This window comes from Ochlerotatus camptorhynchus, unplaced genomic scaffold (genome assembly GCF_037179485.1).
Source record: "Ochlerotatus camptorhynchus isolate MF236.1 unplaced genomic scaffold, CSIRO-AGI_Acam_v1.1 ptg000204l, whole genome shotgun sequence".
In the NCBI taxonomy this organism is placed as follows: Eukaryota; Metazoa; Arthropoda; class Insecta; order Diptera; family Culicidae; genus Ochlerotatus; species Ochlerotatus camptorhynchus.
Window position 1 is genome coordinate 1,272,660 of NW_027040694.1, and position 24,129 is coordinate 1,296,788.

General features: G+C 39.7%; 2 protein-coding genes across 2 annotated transcripts in view; one reads left to right on the forward strand and one right to left on the reverse strand.

Annotated features, from left to right (window-relative positions):
• Ns4 (Nucleostemin 4) overlaps positions 1-24,129 on the forward strand; it is a 515,404-nt gene that overhangs the window by 352,025 nt on the left and 139,250 nt on the right. The gene's annotated exons all lie outside the window — the stretch shown is intronic.
• The window catches only part of LOC135702991 (uncharacterized), a 368,382-nt gene that overhangs the window by 296,777 nt on the left and 47,476 nt on the right, over positions 1-24,129 (reverse strand). Inside the window, exon 3 of the mRNA XM_065224074.1 lies at positions 16,539-17,354. Coding sequence (XP_065080146.1) covers positions 16,539-17,354 — 816 coding nt within the window. The remainder of the gene's footprint in view (positions 1-16,538; positions 17,355-24,129) is intronic.

The window sequence follows — 24,129 nt, forward strand, 5'->3', positions numbered from 1 at the left end:
ATTTGATATTCCGTTTTATGAGAGCAACGTCGCCGTCCTGATCCTGATGGCAAGTTGAGTTGAATCGAGAACCAACCGTATTTAGTCGGGTGATGAATTCTGACCACACGTAAGCAACAGAGAACCTTTCGTAAATAATGCATTTCTATTTGCAAAGATGTCGTAAATTCAAAGCAGCTGTGATGATATTGTCATCCACCGTCCAGAAGGTTGGAACAAATTCGGGTTGAAGTGTTTAGTACGAGATTATGCTGTGCAAGCTGTGCTTACTGGAATAATTATCTTAAGATATTAATCTAGAACAATCTAACTTCCTAAGCACATAAACAAATGTTTCGTTAATTCAAAGTCTAATGTTTTACTCAATTTGCAGGTATGTTACATAATTTATCGCAAAGTGCTCTAACAATTGTCTATTAATTTATACCATTGTTCATCAAGCTTAATTTGGATTGCACTCCAATAATGTACAACACGTACACGTACGCTTTCCGGAGCCGATAATTGATTGTTTCGCAACTAAAATTAATTAATTTTACATCTAATATTAGTTGGATCGAATACTCGTGACTTGCTCAAGGTTTGTGTAAAGTTTGACCCTAATTGTCAAATTTGTCACCAGATTTCCGGTGTCAGGGAGGTGACTTTTACACCTGGACCCTACCGAACCATGGGCCGGGACCAGAGATTTTTCACCTCAGAAAACCCTAGAGTGACCTCAGCTAGGATTGAATCCAGACCCACGTTTAAATTAATGCCTTAACATCAACGATAACCAGTACGAATGATGGTTCCAACTGACAACAAAGGCAGCAAATCACTTCATCTACATTCTATATAATTTATGTTGAAAATTCCAGCATTGACATCTTGCAACAATAGCCACGTCGAGCACCAGTTTTGCATTAGCTTTGACTTGTGCCTTCCCACCACGTCCCATCAACCCTGCAATTTTCATTCAATCAAGCCTCGAATCAAAGTACATAGCAGAGGAAATCCTACATGGAAAAGTATTCCCAGCCGTGCTTGCATATGAATGAGCAGAATGAAAAATGGAAATTCTCAGTCCCTGTCTCGCCCGGAGTTATGCAATTCAATATAAATGCCAACATGGATGGCAACTTTTTGTCCACTGCAGTTGCTACTGTAGAGCAAAAACATTTCAATCCAACCCAATCGATGTATCGCTCTGCTCACCCACGCATAAACATCACCGACAGAGGGAGGAGACCGTATGTATTGATCCAAGCATCCCTCCCGGACCCACCACAATCACCGCATCCTCGACGACAACAAACAAACGTGGAATGCTAATCATCGAAATCCCCAATCCAAAGCCTGACACTCTTATGCAATTAGCGCCCGGCAGCAGAAGCGTGCCACACGTTGGTTCACTGTTGTTGTTCTGAAGATTTTTCAGCTTCCGTCGCCGTAGTCGTCGTCGTTCCGGTCTTTCTCATTCCGGCACCAAGTTTTTAAGTTAACCTTCAACTTGCTAAGCAAAATGAACATCGCACTGCTGATGGGGGAAACATTCGATGGCGTAGTAAATTACTTAATCCAGTTGAGCGGGGGGCCGGCTGCAGGCATGAAAAGTTTTTGGCATACCTGAACATATAACGGGCAGGATGTTGCTGCGGGATTTTGTCCGAAAGCATTGGGATTATACTGTTAGCGTTGATTGTTGTAATGCTTTGGGCGTATCTCAAAAGGATTGTTTCTGTCTGATGAGTTTTTGAGGCAGTGGAAAATCGTATGTATTGTACCTTAGTATTCTTCTTCTTTGTCTTCTTCGTCTTTTAGGACCCATTTGAAGTTTTTCGTACTCTGATTATATGCTTCTATTCAGTTTTTGAGCTTGGCTCTTGGCTGATGGGAGTGTTCCAGAAAAGCAAAAAATCAAAATGATAAGAAAAGTTAATCGCACCTAATTATCGAGTAGCTTTAGATTTGGCTAGAGGAAAATATGCCTGTAAGCTTCGGGAATGTTCTAAATTTATTCATTATCAGAATTTCGTAAAATAATGCAGGAAGCTTTAGTAGGTTTTATAATTAACTGCAACTTTTTGAGTAATTCAAATCTGTATCTCTTATGCATGATGAACGAGAGCGAACAGAACCCTTTATTGTTTTTCAGTGAATGTAAATTACATTCAATGAAAAACAATAACAAGTTCTGCCTGCTCTAGTTCGTCATACATAAGAGATACAGATTTGTGTAATTCACAAAAGTTACTGTTGATGGAAAAGTTAGAGACAAATGAATTTACATGATTTTCCAGGCCTGGTTATGATGATGTTCTGTACTTGTAAGTTTCGAAAAGAAGTTGTAATTTATGTGTTTGACACAAGGGGTAGGTCACTCCGTACACCAATCTTGAGTCAACATTTTTCTCGGGTGCCGCACTGTTCCGCAAGTGTTCCGATTGTGTCTGCACTGCCGGTCATAGAGCAAGCTGTGATTTTTTGTAAAATATGGTATATTTGGCAACCCGGTATTTCTGACAGCTTAAATGTTTTGGTTTGCATTCACAACGGCCCCAAAAATGTCGAATGTCGTGCTCGATATTCCTCCGATTCCTTCCACCGACGAATAAAACGACTCTTCGCCAACTGGAAGGAACCAGAGTTTCCCACGATGATTCGCTGCAGAAGGCGGATTGCATTCTGACGGCGCACAGTGGCACGAATATGAATAAAGACGGTCAAAAATATTTTCTACCCTTTTTCGACGTTTTAGAGACTGGCTGTCTTGGGAGAAGTTGCTCAAAATTATATCTCGCATCTTTTGAAATACACACCTGAATAATCTTTAAGCTAGTATTACACATCCAAATTCTAACTTTTTCCAGTTACGAGATAATGGTTCCATGTATTGCACAAAGTTGCAGAGCAGTTGATTTTATGAACATTTGCTAAAGACACCAAATTTCTACATCATAACTCTGTAGAGCTATAATAGATTTTCTCTTAAGACTACCTTAATATTGGTTTTTTGAGTTAATTAGTGCTTTTTTCAAATTTGATCAATTTATTATGTTCTAAAAAATTGTTGGCATCATTAAAATATACAACTTTGCTGAATACACCAATGCTTTTCATTGACATCTATGTGATATACAGCCCATCAAGCGTTTTTGTGACGTCATATTCAACGGCTCGAAAAGAGGGTGGGCGGGCCCTGGCGGGGTCTAAAACTAGTTGTATTTTGAAGATTACCTTATAAAATAGTACTTCTGAAAATTTCAGCGTTGTGTACTGAGGGGTACCTAGTCAAATCTCGATTCGAAAATGTCAATATTATATACAGCCCATCGGACGGTTTTGTGACGCCATATTGAACGGCCCGAAAATATGGGAGGCGGCCCCTGGCAGGGTTTAAAACCGATTGAATTTCGAAGATTACATTATAAAATAGTACTCCTGAAAAGTTCAGTGCTGGGTTTCCAGGGTCATCTAGTCAAATCTTGAGTCGAAATAGTCAATGTTATATGTACCCCATCATGCGTTTTTGTGACGTCATATTCAATGGCTCGAAAATAGGGTTGGCGGGCCCTGATGTAGTCGAAAACTGATTTTATTTGGAAGATCACCTTATAAAATAGTACTCCTGAAAATTTGAGCGTTGAGTACCGAGGGGTACCTAGTCAAATCTCGTTTATATATATTTAGTACAAGTTATAAACCAATGTGTGCTACGAGTGTGCTACTTATGTATGTATGTATATGTATGCATATACAATCCAACTTCCACTGTCCGGCAGTGTTTTTATGGAAGAAAAATGTTTGCAATATAATCTATTATTATCTTATACTGATCCCATTGCAAACAATTTTAGCCCGGAAGTTGAAAGGTGATAGCTCTGTTGAGATTCAGTAACCCATTTCAGAATGCCTGGTCACTCACGTCCATTCCGAGGTTACTTTCACTTACAACAAGCCCCGCATACACGTAGTACCGATATAAAATGTATATTGGTCCTGCGTGTACACTTCCATCATCAAAGCAATTCCTGCTTTGTAGATGGCACGTATTTAGTAGGATGCATTTCATTTTATTATATCTAGTTGTAATCAGTTAGATCTCACCGCTTATGTATTGTATCCTTGCTGCTGAATCTTTGTCATTTCGTCATTTCATATTGACATTTTCGAATCGAGATTTGACTAGGTACCCCTCAGTACCCAACGCTGAAATTTTCAGAAGTACTATTTTATAAGGTAATCTTCAAAATACAACTAGTTTTAGACCCCGCCAGGGCCCGCCCACCCTCTTTTCGAGCCGTTGAATATGACGTCACAAAAACGCTTGATGGGCTGTATATCACATAGATGTCAATGAAAAGCATTGGTGTATTCAGCAAAGTTGTATATTTTAATGATGCCAACAATTTTTTAGAACATGATAAATTGATCAAATTTGAAAAAAGCACTAATTAACTCAAAAAACCAATATTAAGGTAGTCTTAAAGATTCCGTCTCGCACGCTGAGCCGATCAAGTCGCATCGGTCTCGTTGTACGACACTAGTTTTTGAGTTTTTGAGTTTTTCCCCACGCGAGGGTTTTTTCTCGCCAAAGTTAGTTGGCATAGTGCTTATACAACTAGTGCGCGAGTGAGGAAGCCGTTAACCATACGCCGAGCGCTTTGCTTACGGTCCAGCTTTAATCACCATCATCGCATCATCACATCATCCCATTGATAGCAACAACGAAAGCACGTTAAATTGCCTACCGAGGCGACCGAGGCATACCAGCTATCAGGTTATCGACCCAACAGCCGTTGGGGCAAACAATAGCCTCGCACCAGTCATCTGCCGCCTCAGTGTAATAGGTATACCGTGTCGCTTTGTTTTCACCAGTATCGCATCTCCCCGCATGGTCCAATATTAGATTAGGTTGGGTCATAATTAGGGTGATTCAAAATTTTGTAAATAGTATATATCTATAATTTTTTTTTTCTTGGTTTTTTTTTCTCGTACTATTTATAAGTAGAGCATAGTTAGGGTGATCCAAAAACATTTTTTTTTTAGTATATATATTTATTTTTTCTTTTTTTGTTTTTTTTTTTTTTCCTTCTTTCGTATTACTCTTTATTAGAGTAAAACTATATAATTTTTCTTTGTTTTTTTTTTTTTTTATTTTTTTATTTTATTTTTTTTTTGCATTTTTTTGATACTATTTGAAATTACTGTAATTATTTGTAAAATATTTATTAAAAACACCATTGTGGCGATATTTAACCGCAATGGATGAAAATGATAAAGGCGGGGGATGGTCGCTTTCCATCTCAGACGACGAAACTCTTAATTCCTCACACGAAAGTCTCGAGGAAGTTGTGGAAATGGAAACCCTTGACGTCCCAGTTGACTCGCTCTCCAGCAAAAATACTGGAGCATATCCCAAGAAAAGGTATCCCCCACAACCCTCTCCCCCACCATCACCTCCTCGTCCTGCACCCCCCACACCATTGCCCCCAAAAATCTCTGCGCTCCCCCGCCTAAAGGCTTACCCAGAAGCCTCGAAAGGCCCATGGGTTGTTTTTTTCCGGCCCAAACAAAAACCTTTGAACATTCCGAGGATCTCTAAGGATCTAACAACACATTTTTCGGCCGTTACCGATATTTTCAAGGTAACACCAATAAAACTGCGTGTTACCGTTGATGACCGGAAGCAGGCTAACCAAATTGTTGCGTGCGAGCTTTTTTCATTGGAATACCGAGTCTACATACCCAGTAGTGAGGTAGAAATTGAAGGAGTGGTCACCGAAGCGAGTTTGACTAGTGATGATTTCTTGGGTCCCGATTCCTTCGGAATCTTTAAAAACCGTGCTCTGCCGAAGGTGAAGATATTGGACTGCCTTCAAATGCAGTCAGTATCCGTAGTAGGCTCCAAAAAAACTTATTCCTTGTCAAACTCGTTTCGTGTGACCTTTTCGGGTTCAGCGTTACCTCACTACGTCGCTATTGGCAAGGTTCGGCTGCCTGTACGTCTGTTTGTACCTCGGGTAATGAACTGCTCGAAATGTAAACAACTTGGTCATACATCGGACTACTGCTCGAACAAACCACGCTGCGATCAGTGTGGCGAGCAACATCAAGAGGGCCCTTGCGGTGCTCCTCCAAAATGCGTGTACTGCAAGGAAAGCCTACATACCCTGACTGACTGCCCGAGGTATAAACAGCAGGGAGAAAAACTTAAGCGGTCTCTGCAAGCTCGCTCCAAGAGAACACTAGCAGAACTCTTGAAGAATACCGCTTCATCTTCTCAGACCACACCAAAAAGCAGTAACACGTTCTCCATTTTGCCAGTTGATGATCTAGACTCTGACTCAGAGGTCGGTGAGGGTAGTCCGTTTGTCTTTAAAGGCAATACGAGAAAACGAGCAAAACAACACAACACCGAAAAGCCTCGTAAGGCCACTCGTACGGACCACCCTTCCACCTTGGAAAAATCAAGAGGTAACGGAAATGCACCGAAGCCCATTCCACCGGGTTTTCAACCTTGTAATTATGACAAGAACTTTCCGTCACTTCCAGGATCATCTAAAACCCCAGATGTCCCAGTTTTTCGGCCAGAAAAGCAGCTGAATAATCAGCAAGAACATGCCCCCATGTTCACGTTTTCTGGTATTGTGGATAGCTTCTTCAGTATATTCAATGTCTCTGACTCAACGAGGAGCATTATTAATTTAGTGCTGCCAATGGTGAAAACTCTTTTGAAGCAACTAGCTTCTAGGTGGTCCTTCCTTGCATCGATCATATCCTTTGATGGATAATTCTCCGAATGAGGTCGGGGATATGATCTCTGTTCTTCAGTGGAACTGTAGAAGTCTTATGCCAAAACTTGACACATTTAAATTTTTAGTTAACAATTTACTTTCTGATGCATTTGCCCTTTGTGAAACATGGCTCTCTTCAGACAACGATCTTGCTTTCCACGATTTCAACATTATTCGCCTTGATCGGGCAGATTCGTATGGAGGGGTGCTTCTGGGGATCAACAAGCTCCATTCCTTCTACAGAATCGATCTGCCTTCGGTGACAGGCATTGAAGTTGTTGCATGTCAGGTTAATATTCGAGGTAAATGCCTCAGTATTGCCTCAGTATATCTTCCACCGCGAACTGCGATTTCTCGTCAAAGTTTCTCGGATATCTGCACGGCTATGCCAGAGCCTCGGTTGATCTTGGGAGATTTTAACTCTCACGGTACAGGCTGGGGGGAACTGTACGACGACAACCGCTCAACCTTGATATACGACATGTGCGACTTCTTCAAAATGACAATTCTAAACACCGGGGAAGCAACACGAGTAGCCAAACCTCCAGCAAAAATAAGCAGATTAGACCTCTCACTTTGCTCGAGTTCACTATCGTTGGATTGCTCGTGGAAAGTAATTCAAGATCCCTACGGTAGTGACCATTTGCCAATCAAAATTTCTATTACCAATGGTTCATCTTCTACTCGCTCGGTCGACATCGCGTACGATCTTACGAAAAACATTGACTGGCGAAAATTCGCGACCGCGGTTCTTGATGCCAGTCAATCGGTTGATGTACTTCCTCCGCTGGACGAGTACTCCTTTCTCGCGCGTGTCATCATCGATTCTGCGCTGCAAGCACAGACGAAACGTGTTCCGGGTGTTTCCGTCCGCAAGCGACCTCCCACCCCGTGGTGGGATAAGGATTGCACCGACGCGAACAGCGAGAAGTCCGCCGCGTTTAAACGCTTCCGCAAACACGGCAAGGTCGGGGATTTCGAGCGGTACACCGACCTCGAGAAAACTTTTAAGGACTTAATTGAAGCAAAAAAACGCGGTTACTGGCGTCGGTTCGTCGATGGTTTGTCGCGAGAGACTTCCATGAGAACACTCTGGAATGTCGGCAGGAGAATGCGAAACGCGTCTACACCGATTAACGAAGACAAGGAGTACTCGGACAGATGGATTTTCAGCTTCGCGCGGAAAGTTTGCCCGGATTCGGTGTCGGTTCAAACCAACGTTCGTGATCGTCCGTCGGGTAATAACGAAATAGATTCCCCGTTTTCGATGGTGGAATTCTCACTTGCTCTCCTTTCATGTAACAATTCAGCTCCAGGAATGGATAGAATCAAGTTCAACTTGCTTAAAAATCTCCCAGATGTCGCGAAGAGACGCTTGTTGAACTTATTCAATCAATTTCTGGAGCACAACATTGTTCCGGATGACTGGAGACAAGTAAGAGTTATCGCCATTCGAAAACCCGGTAAACCCGCGTCGGATTATAACTCGTACCGTCCCATCGCGATGCTGTCCTGTATACGGAAATTGTTGGAGAAAATGATTCTTTTTCGTCTAGACAAATGGGTCGAGTCGAATGGTTTACTTTCAGATACGCAATTTGGATTTCGGAGAGGCAAAGGAACGAGCGACTGTCTTGCGTTGCTTTCAACTGAAATTCATCTGGCCTATGCGCAAAAACAGCAAATGGGTTCAGTTTTCTTGGACATTAAGGGGGCTTTTGATTCTGTTTGTATCGATGTCCTTTCGGATAAACTCCACGATAGTGGGCTTTCACCAATTATAAACAACTATTTGAGCAACTTGTTGTCTGAGAAATATATGAGCTTTTCTCATGGAAACTCGACAACTTCACGAATTAGTTACATGGGTCTCCCCCAGGGCTCATGTTTAAGCCCCCTTCTTTATAATTTTTATGTAAAAGACATTGATGGTTGTCTTGATGAAAATTGTTCGCTAAGGCAGCTTGCAGATGACGGGGTTGTGTCCGTTATAGGGCCAAGTGCACCGGACCTGCAAGGACCATTGCAAGATACCTTAGACAATTTGTCTACTTGGGCTATGAAGCTGGGTATCGAATTCTCTCCGGAGAAAACTGAGTTGGTCGTTTTTTCTAGGAAGCATCATCCTGCACAGTTACAGCTTCAACTAAAGGGTAGAACAATCACTCAAAGTATATCTTTCAAGTATTTAGGTGTCTGGTTCGATTCCAAAAGCACGTGGGGAAAACATATTGCGTATGTGAAACAAAAATGCCAACAAAGAATCAATTTTCTTCGTACAATTACTGGAACTTGGTGGGGAGCACACCCGGAAGATCTGATCAGGTTGTATCGAACAACCATCTTGTCGGTTCTAGAGTACGGTAGCTTCTGTTTTCAATCCGCGGCGAAAACACATATCCTGAAGCTGCAACGGGTTCAATACCGTTGCCTCCGAATCGCACTTGGCTGTATGCACTCGACGCATACGATGAGCCTCGAAGTACTTGCGGGTGTTCTCCCACTGACAGATCGTTTCGCGGAACTGTCCTTCCGGTTTCTTATCCGTTGTGAAGTAATGAACCCATTGGTAATAGAAAATTTTGAGAAGCTGCTCGACAGAAATCCTCAAACAAGATTCATGAGTCTCTATTACGAGTACATGACGCTGGAGATTGGCCCTTCTTCATTCAATTCCTCTCGTGTTTGCCTCCAAGACTTTTATAGTTCCTCTGTAAATTTTGATCTGACCATGTTGCAAGAAATCCGTGGAATACCAGATCACCATCGGTCGATGGTTGTTCCCTTAATTTTTGCAAACAAGTACCACCATGTTAGTAACAATAAGAGTTTTTTCACAGATGGGTCAACTATAAACGCTTCCACTGGATTTGGAGTATTCAACGAATTTCATAGCGCCTCATATCAACTGCAAAAACCCTGTTCCGTATACGTTGCGGAACTAGCAGCCATATTTTACGCAGTAGAGCAAATTGCCTCACTACCATCTGATCACTATTTTATTTTTACTGATAGCCTTAGCTCGTTGGAGGCTATTCGATCAATGAGGCCGATGAAGCACTCCTCGTATTTCCTGACCGAAATCCGAGCTAAATTGAGTACTGTACTAACTGCTCCTATACTATCACCTTAGTTTGGGTCCCATCTCATTGCTCAATTCCGGGCAATGAGAAAGCGGACTCGCTAGCTAAGGTGGGCGCTATGGAAGGCGATATTTTTGATCGACAAATCGCCTTTGCGGAATTTTTCCCAATTACCCGTCAGCACGTCCTCACCAACTGGCAACAAAAATGGAATGAGAGTGATCTGGGAAGATGGTTACATTCTATTCTCCCACAGGTATCGAACAAGCCATGGTTCAAAGGATTGGACATGAGCCGTGACTTTATACGTGTCATATCAAGGCTCATGTCCAATCACTACTCGTTAGACTCGCATTTCTTCCGAATCGGGCTCGCAGGCAGCAATTTGTGCGCTTGTGGTAGTGGCTATCACGATATCGACCACGTACTTTGGTCATGTACCCTCCATTGTGTTGCTAGATCCGAGTTATCCGCATCCCTCAGGGCCCGAGGAAAACAACCCATGCGGCCCGTTAGAGACATCTTGGCGAGCCGAGATCTCGACTATTGCAATTTAATATATGTGTTTTTAAAACGGATAGATCTGAGGATTTAGTAGTTAGTGTCATCTTGTGTTCCCCCAAGTTGTTAGCTGCCCATCGGTGTACCCCCATGTTTGTCTTTTTCATCAGTTGGTCGCTTAGTTCGAGATCAAGAGCACATTGCTCTCCAAACCTTGTGTTCTCAATCCCTACCCTGCCATCCATTTGTTACAATTTGTTACCCCTAACCTCGAGATAGCCGCGAGTAATCGGCCCCCGCTTTACTAACGTTAGTCTTAAGAAATTTTGTAACCTAAACAATGAATATCGGCTCCGCAAAGCTACGGCAAATGAGCCTGGAAAAATAAACACATTAAAAAAAAAAAAAAAAAAGGTAGTCTTAAAAGAAAATCTATTATAGCTCTACAGAGTTATGATGTAGAAATTTGGTGTCTTTAGCAAATGTTCATAAAATCAACTGCTCTGCAACTTTGTGGAAGACATGGAACCATTATCTCGTAACTGGAAAAAGTTAGAATTTGGATGTGTAATACTAGCTTAAAGATTATTCAGGTGTGTATTTCAAAAGATGCGAGATATAATTTTGAGCAACTTCTCCCAAGACAGCCAGTCTCTAAAACGTCGAAAAAGGGTAGAAAATATTTTTGACCGTCTTTATTCATATTCGTGCCACTGTGCGGCGGTCGGCGTAGACGAGGAAACCATTACAGCAAATCCACCTCGCTAGAGACCTGGCTGCTGGGATACGAGCTGACAGATACGATTACGGTGCTGTGCGAAAATCCATCTTTTTCCTGACCAGCAAGAAGATGTACTTCTTGAAGCAGATCGAAAAGGACGGTGAGGAGGGCATTCCGTCGGTGAAGCTTCTGGTTCGGGATAAGAACGACAAAGACAAGGCCAATTTTGAAAAGCAACTGGAGCCGATCATGAGATCCAAGGATGGCAACTAGACCTAAAATTATATGTTTTATATATGGGATTTCATCCATTCTATTGGGTGTTTATTATGCTTCAATGAAGCAATCAAATTTACATTTCATTTATTTGCTTTTTAATTCAGCAAAATTAAAGATAAAGATAAACTGAATTTAAGTAAACTTGATTAAGTTTTAGTTGAAAGTCACGTGTTTTGCCATGACTAACATAAGTAAGTTTCCGAAAGTTGGGTGAACATGTTTAAAACCTAATAATAATACTGATTTCCTAATTTCAAAAATTGAATCATAATTTTAGGATTTATCCAACAGCCGCTCAATTTCAAAAGTTGGAATAATGAATTTTTTCATTTTAGAGTTGAATTTCTAAACCATTTATTTGGTTATTAATATATTAAATGGAGTAACACAAATAGTCTCGTAGTCCTACGTCAACAATGTGGTCGTGCTTTGGACATAACCGTTGTTGTTTTTACACAACTCTGTATTCTCGGCAGAGTTCTATAAAACAAATCTTAAAAGAACCCTGAAAATCCTTCTAAGCCTTGATTTTGGTACATGGAACTTTGGGGGAGAAGTTGAAAAAATTACAATATGCTAAGCAGGATTCCTAAAAACTAATGAGGAAAATTATACGGGAGCTCAACTCGGCATTCCCAGGCAAATTTGAGATAAAGTTCTAAGAAATTCTTAGATGAATTCCAAGCTATCTCTGTGGTGGAGAAAAAAGGATGCTCTGAATTGAATGGTGATTATGAACAAAAATATAATCGTGAGAACAGGAGTAGAGGATTGATGTGAGACTTCAAAAAGAACTATGCGCCGAATTTAAAGGGTATTCTGAGGAATGGTGAAGAAAATTCAAAAATGAAACTTAAGAGAATTCCGAAAGCAATATTAAAGGAATCGGATTCTTAGGATTATTTTAAAAACAAATTGAAGGAAAATTTAAAATAAAATCTTAGCTAAAGTTTAATGAAAATTTAGCAGAGCAGAGTTTTGAGTTCAAAGAAAACTGTGAGAAGAATTTCAAAGAAATCTAATCCTCATAAAAGTTGCAAATTAATTTCAAAACATTTCAAAGAGAATTACCAGTAGAGCAAGGTTGCAAATACTCATTTCAGCTAAAACAGTGTTTTTTTTTTAATTATGAAATTATTAGATGATCATATCTTGATTTGGTAAGATACAAGAAGAGGTTGCAAAGAATGTGTTTGACATACAAAACCTGTTCATTTCACTTCATGAGAGTCACAATCAGCGATTTTTCACACATTCACTCACTCACTCACCCTCTCACTCAGCGATCAGCAAATCGCTGATTGTGACTCATAGAAACAAAAGTTACAGGTTTTATGTTTCAAACGCATACTTTGTAACCTCTTCTTGTAAGTTACAAGCAAAACATGTCATCATACCATCTTTTGGTTTTATTATTCCGAAAAACATTATTTTAGCTGAAATGAATATTTGCAACCTTGCAGTAGAGTTTCAAGTTCGAAACTAGTTAAGATTCATTCCATGTTTAGTCTAAAGGGCTGTAATGTGTTATAAGAAGATTTCGTGATACAAGAACAATGTTTCACAACTGTTCTAAAATCTTATGAACAGCTTACATATAACACGTAACAAGTTCCTATTTCAAATATGACATTAGAGTCTATGTTCTGATTAAAGAATTTTCAATTCTTATTTTAAATTAATTAATATTAAACCAATTGTAAAAGTAGCACATAAGTTGATGCATTTGAAACCTGCATGTCTCAGAAATCATAACGATATCTTAAGATAAATTTTAATAAAGTGTATAATTATTAATTTGTCAGTCCAGCGTGTAAATCAACTAGAAGTGATTCGCAAATGTGGACTGATGGTGTGAAATATATCAAGCATCAAGTGAAAGGTTTCTTAATTCATTCTTTAACTCTTTCAAATTCGGTCTAATGACCCATTCACTTCAATAGCGTGTAACCAGTTGGTTACAATCCGTGGATTTTCGTCTGTATGAAAAATTCACGTATTTTAATAACAGAAGGGAACATACAGCAGCGCGAACACTCAAACTATACTGAAGAGAGGAACATTGTAGCCTTAAACTAAAAATGGATGCACATATGCTGAAAAGAGAATTGACAAAATTGATTACGGGTAGCCGTACCGTATTACTAAACGGTCTCACACGGCGGCGCGGAAGTCAAGATGGCTTTCGAGTCTAACTGAAAAAGAACCTTTGTCGTTCTCAAAGGCCGACTCCCTCAGACCGCTGGCCTCCATCGTAAAGAAGGGTCCCTTCTCGGATCGACCAAAGTCAGTCGAGTTCACCGAGGAAGAATGACGCCTGCCAGCCAAACGTTCGGCCTAGTGACCATACAAATATCTCATAACTCTGAACAACTCTAGCTCTAGCTTAGCCGAGTGGTGCGATAGTATAATTTACTTTTGGTTAACCAATATTTGTAAGGTCACTAAGCCACTAACGCTATTGAGCTGAATGGGTCATTAGACCGAATTGTAAAGAATGAGAGACTCAATTAAGAAATTGTTTAAGAAATCCTTATCTTTATATAAATAAAATCTCGGAGATCTCGGAGTAAGCAATTTTTTGAACACTCCGTATTCTGTACTAACAGAAATCTTTAAAAAAAAATGGGGTTAAGACCATTTCCAAGATTCTGAAGCATTGAGATTTATCAGGAGCATTAGAAATACTGAGAAGAATAACTATAATATTATGGCAAACATCCTAAGGAAGTGCAGACCAGGATTCCATTTAGTTAGCGAATTGCCACTCTACTGTTACATAAATAAATTATTCAATTTCCGAAAGTTCATTTTACTTGTTTGGATTCTAATTTTTAATGGGAATAGGAATTGAATTTTGATTTTTTTTTTTTAAATTAAGTATTCAATTATGGATACTGATTAACGCTTATTTTCATAACTTTAAATTTTGAACTGAATGTTTGTTGATTTTAGTATTGAATTTATAAATCAAAATTATTGTAATTATTGTTGAATTGAGCGACAAAAACAATCTCGTAGTCCTTTGTCATTAAAGCGGTCGTACATAGGACACAACCCTTAGCATTATTTCTCTAGTTTTTTACCAATGCTTCCCGGATAAATTTTATTACTTTACCAACTTTCTCTGATCCCTCAAGAACGCTCTAGCAATATAAAAAACTTAAATTATTGTTCGAAGAATTTTATAGAAAGTAAAGAAACCAAAAACATGTGTTGCCAAAAACAGGAAGGCACTGTATTACATTAATATATTTCGAAGTAAAATTGACAATAAAACGCGTGTGTCGTATAGAAAGTAGTTCCTACGAAGAACTACAGCGCTTGGAATATGCGAAATTATGAAAGTGTTGATGTTATGACTTTTGGATCAATAAACCACATTGTCAATCGGTTTAAAATTACAATAATATTTTGAGATTTTGTTCTATCTAGAACAACGAGACATATTTTGGCAACTGACATAAAATCAAGCTGAACAATGCATTAGGTCCTAAGTAACATTGACAGATTCTCTTCATCGACTATCTCATTGTATCCCCACGGCCATGTAAAGACATTCCCAGATATTTCCGGCACACAGATCGATAAAAGCTTTTATCTTGTATCAAATACGACAAACACTACAAGAAACGGCTATGTGCTCAAGCTATTAACAAAACATAAAATCCACGAAGAGAACCGATCAATGTTATTTAGAACCTAATGCAATGTTCAGTTTGAAATTGTAATGATGATGGTTTATTTGTTTTCATGTGGCTGGAATCACTCACTTCATTTGAGTAGTTTAAAAATCATTCAAAACTACAACAATAAGATCATTACTTGACACTACTAAATTTGACAAATTATGTGATTCTAGCTAAAAATTCGGAGAAACCATCCAATTTAAAGATAATGTGTTGTCTTTCTTGGTAAATTGTTGTTTAAATGAAGAACATGTTATTATTATTACAATTTTTGTGAGCTCAAATATTGTCACGAAACCGCCGTGAAATTTCAAGTTTTCCGTATTAGTTTAGCTATCCACAAATTTAAATAATTTCATATCTGATTATCTGGACTCTAGGAGTCGAACCAGCCGGGAAATGTCGATAATAGTTTAAAAAACTGAACACGCCCAAAGCTTCACACGTATTCGAAAAATCTAAGTTATATATTACACGAACTTTAAGATTTTAAACTGCAGCGCACGAGCAAATTAAAGGCCAAACCAAAATCGAATGAACACTATAATAAAAATTCTTCAGTCGAAAACGACCCTATGTCAAAATTTAAGAAAAAACTTACCACTCCGAAAATAATTTAAGTTTTTCGGCGCGTTATTATTCTTCTTAAAATATTTAAAAAAATTATCAACTATCCAGGAAAATCAGTTTTTTTCCTTAGATTCCTGAGAACCTATTACATGTAAAAATATTTTTTTTTATCTCATCGTGGAAAAAATAAGACCAAAACAGAAAGATCGATGTTTTGTGTTTTATGAGTTCAACTTTTTGCCACAATTACTCATACAAACATATTTTTGCAAGAAAACTTTCTTTAATAAATAATAAAAAAACGTGATTTTATTAGATTTTTGGTATCTTTTTACAATATGTTTAGAAAAAAATCAAAACGTAATTATTATTTTCGGAACGGTGAACTTTTCTTATGACCATTGCTCAAATTAGGAAAAGGTTGTTAACACGCGCATTCGTATAGAATAACGGAACAACTGTTTGAAAACTTGATTTTCAGCTGGAAAAGAGTCATGTTATCATACTCATGAATAGATCCATAAGTTGTCGTACCAAATAGAGCATCGTTTGCATTCTAGCAGAAACACACAGATTCCACCAGAAACGTACACAATGCTGACAGAGTAAAAAGCATCAATCAAATGAGCCGTAACGGAAACCGAATTCACGTAACAAAACAAAACGACGACGACGACAGGCAAACAGACAGATAGACCGCAAAACAAGAACCAATCAATATTCGTTGACTAATGCAGAAAAAAAACCAAGACGTATTGCCTCATCATCAGGCGAAGAAAGACAAACTCTTATTCCGATGATTGAATTTCTACTCTATTAACTTTCGATATGCTCCCTCATCCAATCAATCATAGAACAATAGCGACCGAATAGGCAACACACCTAACTATCCCAAAGTTGGATTAACGAGACATACCTGTAGTTGAGCGCACTTCGGATGTTGTACTCCCGGAAGGAATCGTTCAGCATTGATTTCTCCAACTCGAATCGATCCAGCTGGGCAATCCGCTTGCGAATGCTGCCACATTCCTTCTTGCTATTAGATTTATGCTTTCGTGACACTTTCCAAACCGGTCGTTCACCACTATCTGCTACTATTTTAGAACTTTTCTCTTCAACGGTTGACACCGAGGTGCCGAATGGCAACCCGCCGTTGACATTTTCCACTGCACTACCACTCCCTACCATCGCGCCAACTTCCGACGGAGGTGGCACAGTAATCTCACTAGAATCACCCATCATAGCACTACCGTTTCCACTACTATCGCTGTCATTGGTAAGCAATGTAATCTCCACCGAGCTGTCCGGTCCCTCATTCCCAGCCACTTCCGTAGAATTGTCACCACCGCCACCGAGCTCGGTCCCGTTGACATCGGCTGTCGCTACCTGACGGCGGTAGCGCACCGAAGACGCCTCGTATCCGCCCCTCTCGTCGTCTTCCTCGTCCTCCCCGCTGCTGGTGATCCGTCGCAGGTACCGCACAATCAAATGCTCCAAAGTGGCCCGCAGCGAGCTACGCTTGTCTTTCACCGTTCGAGCGCTGACCGGTGCCGAGCCGCTGCCGTCGCTGTTGTCGTTGGCCGAGTGGACCGCTCCGATCGACGGTACAGTCTCGTCGTGGGATTTCTCGTGCTCATGGTTGCGCCGCAACGTTTGCAGGAACCGCTGGCCGGCCTCCTTCTCCTCCAGGGTCAACTTGTCCACCCTCTGCGAGGCGAATGAATGCGTCACACTGTGAAAGGGAGATGAAACGGAATGCGGTGAGAATGGTAGAATAAGTTAAATTTTCGTTGAAAAAAAAGAATCATTATTGTCGGGAAAGTCTCTAGAGAATCCTTGATTCATGTTTCGCATCAGATGATAATTAATTATCTGTTGGAGGAGCGTAATTTCAAACAGAAGGGACCTGTCATTAACAGGGTTTTAGCGTCGTTAGAAACTCATCCGAGACAAATGAAAATTAAGAAAGATGTTCGTTCCGAGAGTAGCAATGTTTTCTTGTTTTTTGGGGAAACTCAAGTTCTTAAGTAGCACAGAGTCACCATCTTTTTGACAGGGGGCGCATTGAAAATAAATACATGCTAATCTAATCTAATCTAATCTAATCTAATCTAATACAAACGCAGCCAGGACGAGAAAGCATCCTGGAAAATGATTAGGTTAGATAACGGTTAATCACTTTTCTTGTCAACATTGATGTTTGCAGCATTTCTGAGATATGACACAAACGTCAACTGCGTTGCATTTACCGCAAAGATGATTCAGTGAAATGATTGGAGTTCGAATAAATATATTCAAACATCGATGCATTTCGTGAATCTACAGGGGTGGAAGGATGCGTGGACATACCGTACCAAACGCTCCGAGCTAGGGGAATTTATATGTAATTTTATGCAGGGTATATATAATATCGAACATAGTATAACGGATTGATCATACTTAATGTCTCCAATATTTACCAAATAATTATTTTGAATTTTACATTAGAAAACTTGAAATCTTCATGTTTCAGTCCGTGAAACTTCTAGTTCAGTTGATTTTCCGCCTGCTGGGTGAAAATTCACACAATTTTGTGTTTTCCATCTTGTCTGGCTAGCAGGTACAGTATCTATCACTACAAATCCTACGGTCCAAGAATATCAAGGCTTCGCACATTATACCCCGGACAGACTATGGCTTATATCATGTAATATAGGCTGTCTTGCAATGAGCACTCATACATAGGATTTCCAGTGAAAACTAGATTATGAATGCTCATTGCAAGACAGCGTATATCACGTGATATACGCTGTAATGTGAACGGGGTATTAACCTCCGTGATAAAACGGTAACTACCCTTTCATATTTTCACATTGTTCAGGTAAAGTGAACATCGTGATGTTATCGATTTACATAGTTGAAGATGTTAATTTCAAATAACAGACTTAATTGGTAATTTTTATACGATACATGAGGAGATGAAAGTATAGAGTTGATTATTCCGTTATACCCCGTTCACATTACAGCGTAAATCACGTGATATACGCTGTCTTGCAACGAGCACTTATACATCTAGTTTTCACTGGAAATCCTATGTATGAGTGCTCATTGCAAGACAGTCTATATCACGTGATATAGCGGTGAACGGGGTATTAGAGTACGGCAGTGTGAAAATTGTATATAGAGAGTAGAAAGCGAGCAAGGACAACTTTTTTAGGAAGCTACTTATCGTTCTTTAAGATCATTTAACTCAACTTGAGTTTTGGTAAATTCTGTAAAGTTTCAGAAATATTCCTGAAGTACTGCCGTGAAGCACTTTGACCCTCACTGAATTTCTATAAATTTTCCAGAAATCTATTGAACTGCCCTGAAGCTATCAGAACGTTTCTGAATGAAAACTTTGCCCGTATTTCTGGACGATCTTGAAATTTCCAGAACTACCCTTATACCCCGTTCACATTACAGCTTATAACACGTAATATAGGCTGTCTTGCAATGAGCACTCAGTGAAAACTAGATGTATGAGTGCTCATTGCAAGACAGCGTATATTACGTGATATACGCTGTAATGTGAACGGGATATTAAGTGTTCGAGACTTCTTTTAAATTTAAAAAAAAACCCAATAAATTCTCATTATTGAAGGATCCTGCAATTTTTCTGGCATTAATAGAATTTTTATATATATATTTTTTTTCCAAATTTTCCAGAAAATCTCGAAGTTTTATTAAAATTCCTGCAATTTATCTGAAGTTCATGGGACTTCTTTGAATTTTTGTTGACTTTGTTCTTGAAAAATCCGTAATGTTCCTGCTATTTTAACGATCCTTAAGAATCTTAAGTTAAGATCTCAAGTTTTTCCTGAAGTTTCTTGAAGTTAATAGAACTTTCACGAAGCTCTCTGTTCTCCATCTTAGTTTACGAATTTCCCTGAAGTTAATTTAACTGCCCTGTAGCTTTCGGGGCCTCCCTTAGCTCAGTCGGTAAAGGCGCAGCTACAAAGCAAGACCATGCTGGAGGTGGCTGGGTTCGATTCCCGGTCCGGTCTAGGAATTTTTCGGGTTGGAAAATTTCTCGACTTCCCTGGGCATAGACGTATGATGGGACTTGCCACACAATTATATCAATGCAAAAATGGTACAGGCATAGAAAGCTCTCAATTACTAACTATGGAAGTGCATGAACACTAAGTTGAGAGCACGCAATAAGCTAATATACGATGTGCAATAAGCTTGAAATGCGAAGAAGAAGAAGAAGTTTTCGGAATTTACCTTTAAAGATCTCAAAGTTCTGGATTTTTCTGTAGTTCTCCGAACTTACCAGGCCCAAACATTTTTTAAATGTCTCTGAATGTTTCGAATATTGCCTAAAGTTCTTGGAACAATCCTGAAATTCCCTCCCCGTGGCTAGTTTTTGCACCTTGATGCTGGTGGGCGGGCTTAATTTCATGCTTTTTAGTGGAGTGTTGGAGACGGTAGGTTTATGGCCGGCGTTGCTGGCTCATGACGCGATAGAATGGCGACATGGGCAGGCAATGGGGATTACTAAGCTTCCCCTCTCTGATAAACCACTGCATGAGAGAACCAAAGATCTAGTCTAAAGGGTGATACGGTCAAAATTTGGTCAAGGGAAAACGCGTGTAAATCGGTGAAATCGTTTATTTAAAAAATCAAATTAAATTTCTTTTTCAAGTTCAATTAGTATAAAATTCTGGAAAAATATTCAGCTAGGCTTCCGCTTTTCCAAATCCGAATTGCCGGGCCTTACGCTTGACCCCTGCCATCAGATTTTGTACAGCCACCTTGTCCACCTTCTTCGCCGCAGAAAGCCAGTTTGCCTTGAACTGCTGCTCACCCTTAGCAGTTTTTTTGGTCTTCTTTAGGTTCCGCTTGACAATAGCCCAGTATTTCTCAATTGGGCGGAGCTCTGGCTTGTTGGGAGGGTTCTTGTCCTTGGGAACCACCTGCACGTTGTTGGCGGCGTACCACTCCATGGCCTTTTTACCGTAATGGCAAGATGCCAAATCCGGCCAAAACAGTACGGAACAACCGTGTTTCTTCGGGAAAGGCAGCAGACGTTTATTCAAACACTCTTTCACGTAAATTTCTTGGTTGACAGTCCCGGAAGCTATGAAAATGCTGCTTTTCAAGCCACAGGTACAGATGGCTTGCCAAACCAGATATTTCTTTGCGAACTTTGACAGTTTCATGTGCTTGAAAACATCTGCTACCTTTCCCCTTCCTTTTGCCGTATAAAACTCCTGTCCCGGAAGCTGCTTGTAGTCGGCTTTGACGTAGGTTTCGTCGTCCATTACCACGCAGTCAAACTTCGTCAGCATCGTCGTGTACAGCCTCCGGGATCGCGCTTTGGCCGTCGTATTTTGTTTATCATCGCGATTTGGAGTCACTACCTTCTTGTAAGTCGATAGTCCGGCTCGTTTTTTGGCTCGATGCACGGTTGTAGACGATACACCCAGCTTATTTGCGGCATCTCGGAGAGAGAGGTTAGGGTTTCGCTTGAAACTACCGGCAACTCTCTTTGTCGTCTCAGCGGCTTCCGGTTTTCGATTTCCCCCCGATCCAGACTTCCTGGCTGTCGACAAACGTTCCCCAAACACTTTAATTACATTTGTAACGGTTGATTTGGCAACTTTTAGCGATTTTGCCAACTTTGCGTGCGAGTAGCTCGGGTTTTCGCGATGCGCGAGCAAAATTTTGATACGCTGCTCTTCTTGCTTGGACGGCATTTTGACAACTGAAGAGTGAATTCCAAAATCAAAATAGGAACAACATTCTACACACACACACCTTCCAAATGAGGGGTGTTCAGGTTTTTTAAATGCAAAATTGAAAGAAATACGTCAAGTTGATATTGACCAAATTTTGACCGTATCACCCTTCAGCAGTGATAGTATCACACTTGTTACTCCTTTGATTGAGAGCCGCGTCGTAGTACGCTTACGTATAGGCACTGACGTTGGGTGTGATGCTGGCGGGTTTTGCCGCAAATCACTCTTAATTTATTTAGTTTTACGCAGATAGATTTATTTGGGTTTGCAAGGGAATTATACTATTGAAATATTTCAGAAAGTGCCCAACAGTGCTCCTTCTACTTGCGTGACAAGCTTTCATTGTTGTTTTCATTGAAGTATTACTCAGGAAACAATGTTAAACACCATTTTTGTACATGGTATTGTAACTAATCTTATATGTGCTTCATTTTGATTTGGGATAAGTGTTTGAACTATGACTCGGGATTTCCAATGTGGTGTGCTTCTATTGTGAAATACCCATATGTATTTTTTTGGTGCGACATAGTGGAAACGTGAGAGCGTAATTGGAACATTTACCCTATACAATATACAATTTAAAATTAGCTTGGAAACTTACTTCAAAGTGAAGCATTTTAGTCACTTGAAGGTGTCACCTGGGACGAACAAACATATAATTAATATATGTCAAAGCCAGAATTACTTGAAACACGTTAAATTTAAGTTTAAAAGCATGGGTTATTTTTGTGTAGGTAGATTAGAGATTTCAGTTATTAATTAAAAAAAACTTCAATTAGAGAATTCAGAAAGTTAATTAACATAAGAGATAGGACGCGGGGGGTCCGTTTAGGGAGGCGACTAGCCTTTGAAGTTGTATAATAAATCTTCCTATTTAGTGTATTTGTTAATTACAGGCAATGTCAATAGCGAAAGTCATATCTTCAACCAGACGCTTACGAAAAAAAGATGTGTTAAATATGTTGATAGGTTTGAAATAAGAATTAGGATTGTTGTGCTTTAGTTTTCGGTAAGGTATGATGTGTCAACAAAACCCTTTTGAGCAAATTTTCAAACTTCAAATTGATTGAGTGATTTATTGAAAGACATTGCGTTGCGAAAATTGACAAGTCATACATCTAACATAGTAGTAGTAGCAGTGTCGCATAATCTTATCACAATTGCTGCAAATAGTGCTGGAGGGGCCAGCAGGGATGAATACGGATCAAAACTAACATAACTACTAACACTAAAAAGATCCCGGAACTAACACTTATCCATTACACTTTTAGTTATATATTAGTTTTATGTTTCTACTAAGTCATCTATGCTTCTTTCTATTGTTTGGATCAAGTACAACTAATACTAATCTACCTTTATGTATGTTTTACTCCCTTTTCCTTTTAACCCATTATCTTTATGAATGGCGAATCATATGACGTGAGACACGTACAAGCTGGAACTCAAAGAATTACTTCGAACAGGATGTCAAACAAATTCAGGACCAATCCAAATGAGACCAGAAACCAACAAGGCATCGGGGAGTTATATATTCTGGAAGAGGTATTTGATAAATAATCAAAAAGTGGTAAGTTAAAATCAGAGCTAAGGAGCCCAAGACAGTAACATTCTAGCTGGTCAGGATCTCGAGATTTTCCATGTTGTAACCAATTAAGCCAAATCCCACGTAGTACGGACACCGTTTACGCGGTTTCCATTCACAATTTCTCTATTATCCGCATTTTTTGGGGGTTAACTGTGATAAAAGTTTAACTCGCTTAGATAAAAACAAGTTTTTTAAGGAATACCCGTTGGTTTCATATCGATTGGTAGCTCGTCTGTAAAATGGCAATGGAAAACTCACACTGTTGTTCAAAGTACAACGCGCGAGTACTCGTGTTACAAACGTTGGACTTACTGAACAGTCCGTAACTGGCGACCAACGCTTCCTGAAGGCGCGTCTAAGGGACCCGAAAATTATGGACATTGTTCGGACCTACCTCTCCTTCCTGCATGACCAGCCATCATCAACATGTATTCGCGGAATCACCAAAACCAGTGCTATTCTAATGCTAGCAGCTGAAGGACTACCAAAAGACAGAAATCTCCTGCACGAAATTTTCCTGGACGTCCATGAAGAACTTGGAATTACTCGAAACGACGCCTTGGCAGACCTGCAATCCTACCGTACATTCCTGTCCAGTGAACGCACGCAACGGCTACAATCTACTAGGGAGGCCGCCCTCAAATTTCACAATCCTGTAAATTTTCAACGCCGCTGACGCACCTTGAGGAAGACTCATTATTTCTATATAACGATGCTCGGCATGAGACTGAGGTAACTAATAATAACAATGACAATACTTTATCAACCGACGTATTTCCAACAATTTCTTCACACAGACAGAATGCGACTGAAATTTTGATTTATTGTCAAAATTTCAATCGCATGAAAAGCCCAGCTAAAATGAAGGAAATTTATCAACATTTATTATGCTAATCCTTTTCGGTCATTCTGGCAACTGAAACAAGCTGGGACGAAAGCGTAAAAAGTGAAGAAATCTTTGGAAATGCCTTTAATGTATTCAGAGACGACAGAAATTTTCATGCAACACAGAAGAAGTCAGGTGGTGGAGTTCTTATAGCTCTTTCGGCCAATTTTAACTCAGAAATTATCTTTACACCAAAATTTACAGAATTTGAGCATATTTGGGTGAAATCACACATAGCCGGTGAAACGCACGTGTTCGCCTCAGTGTATTT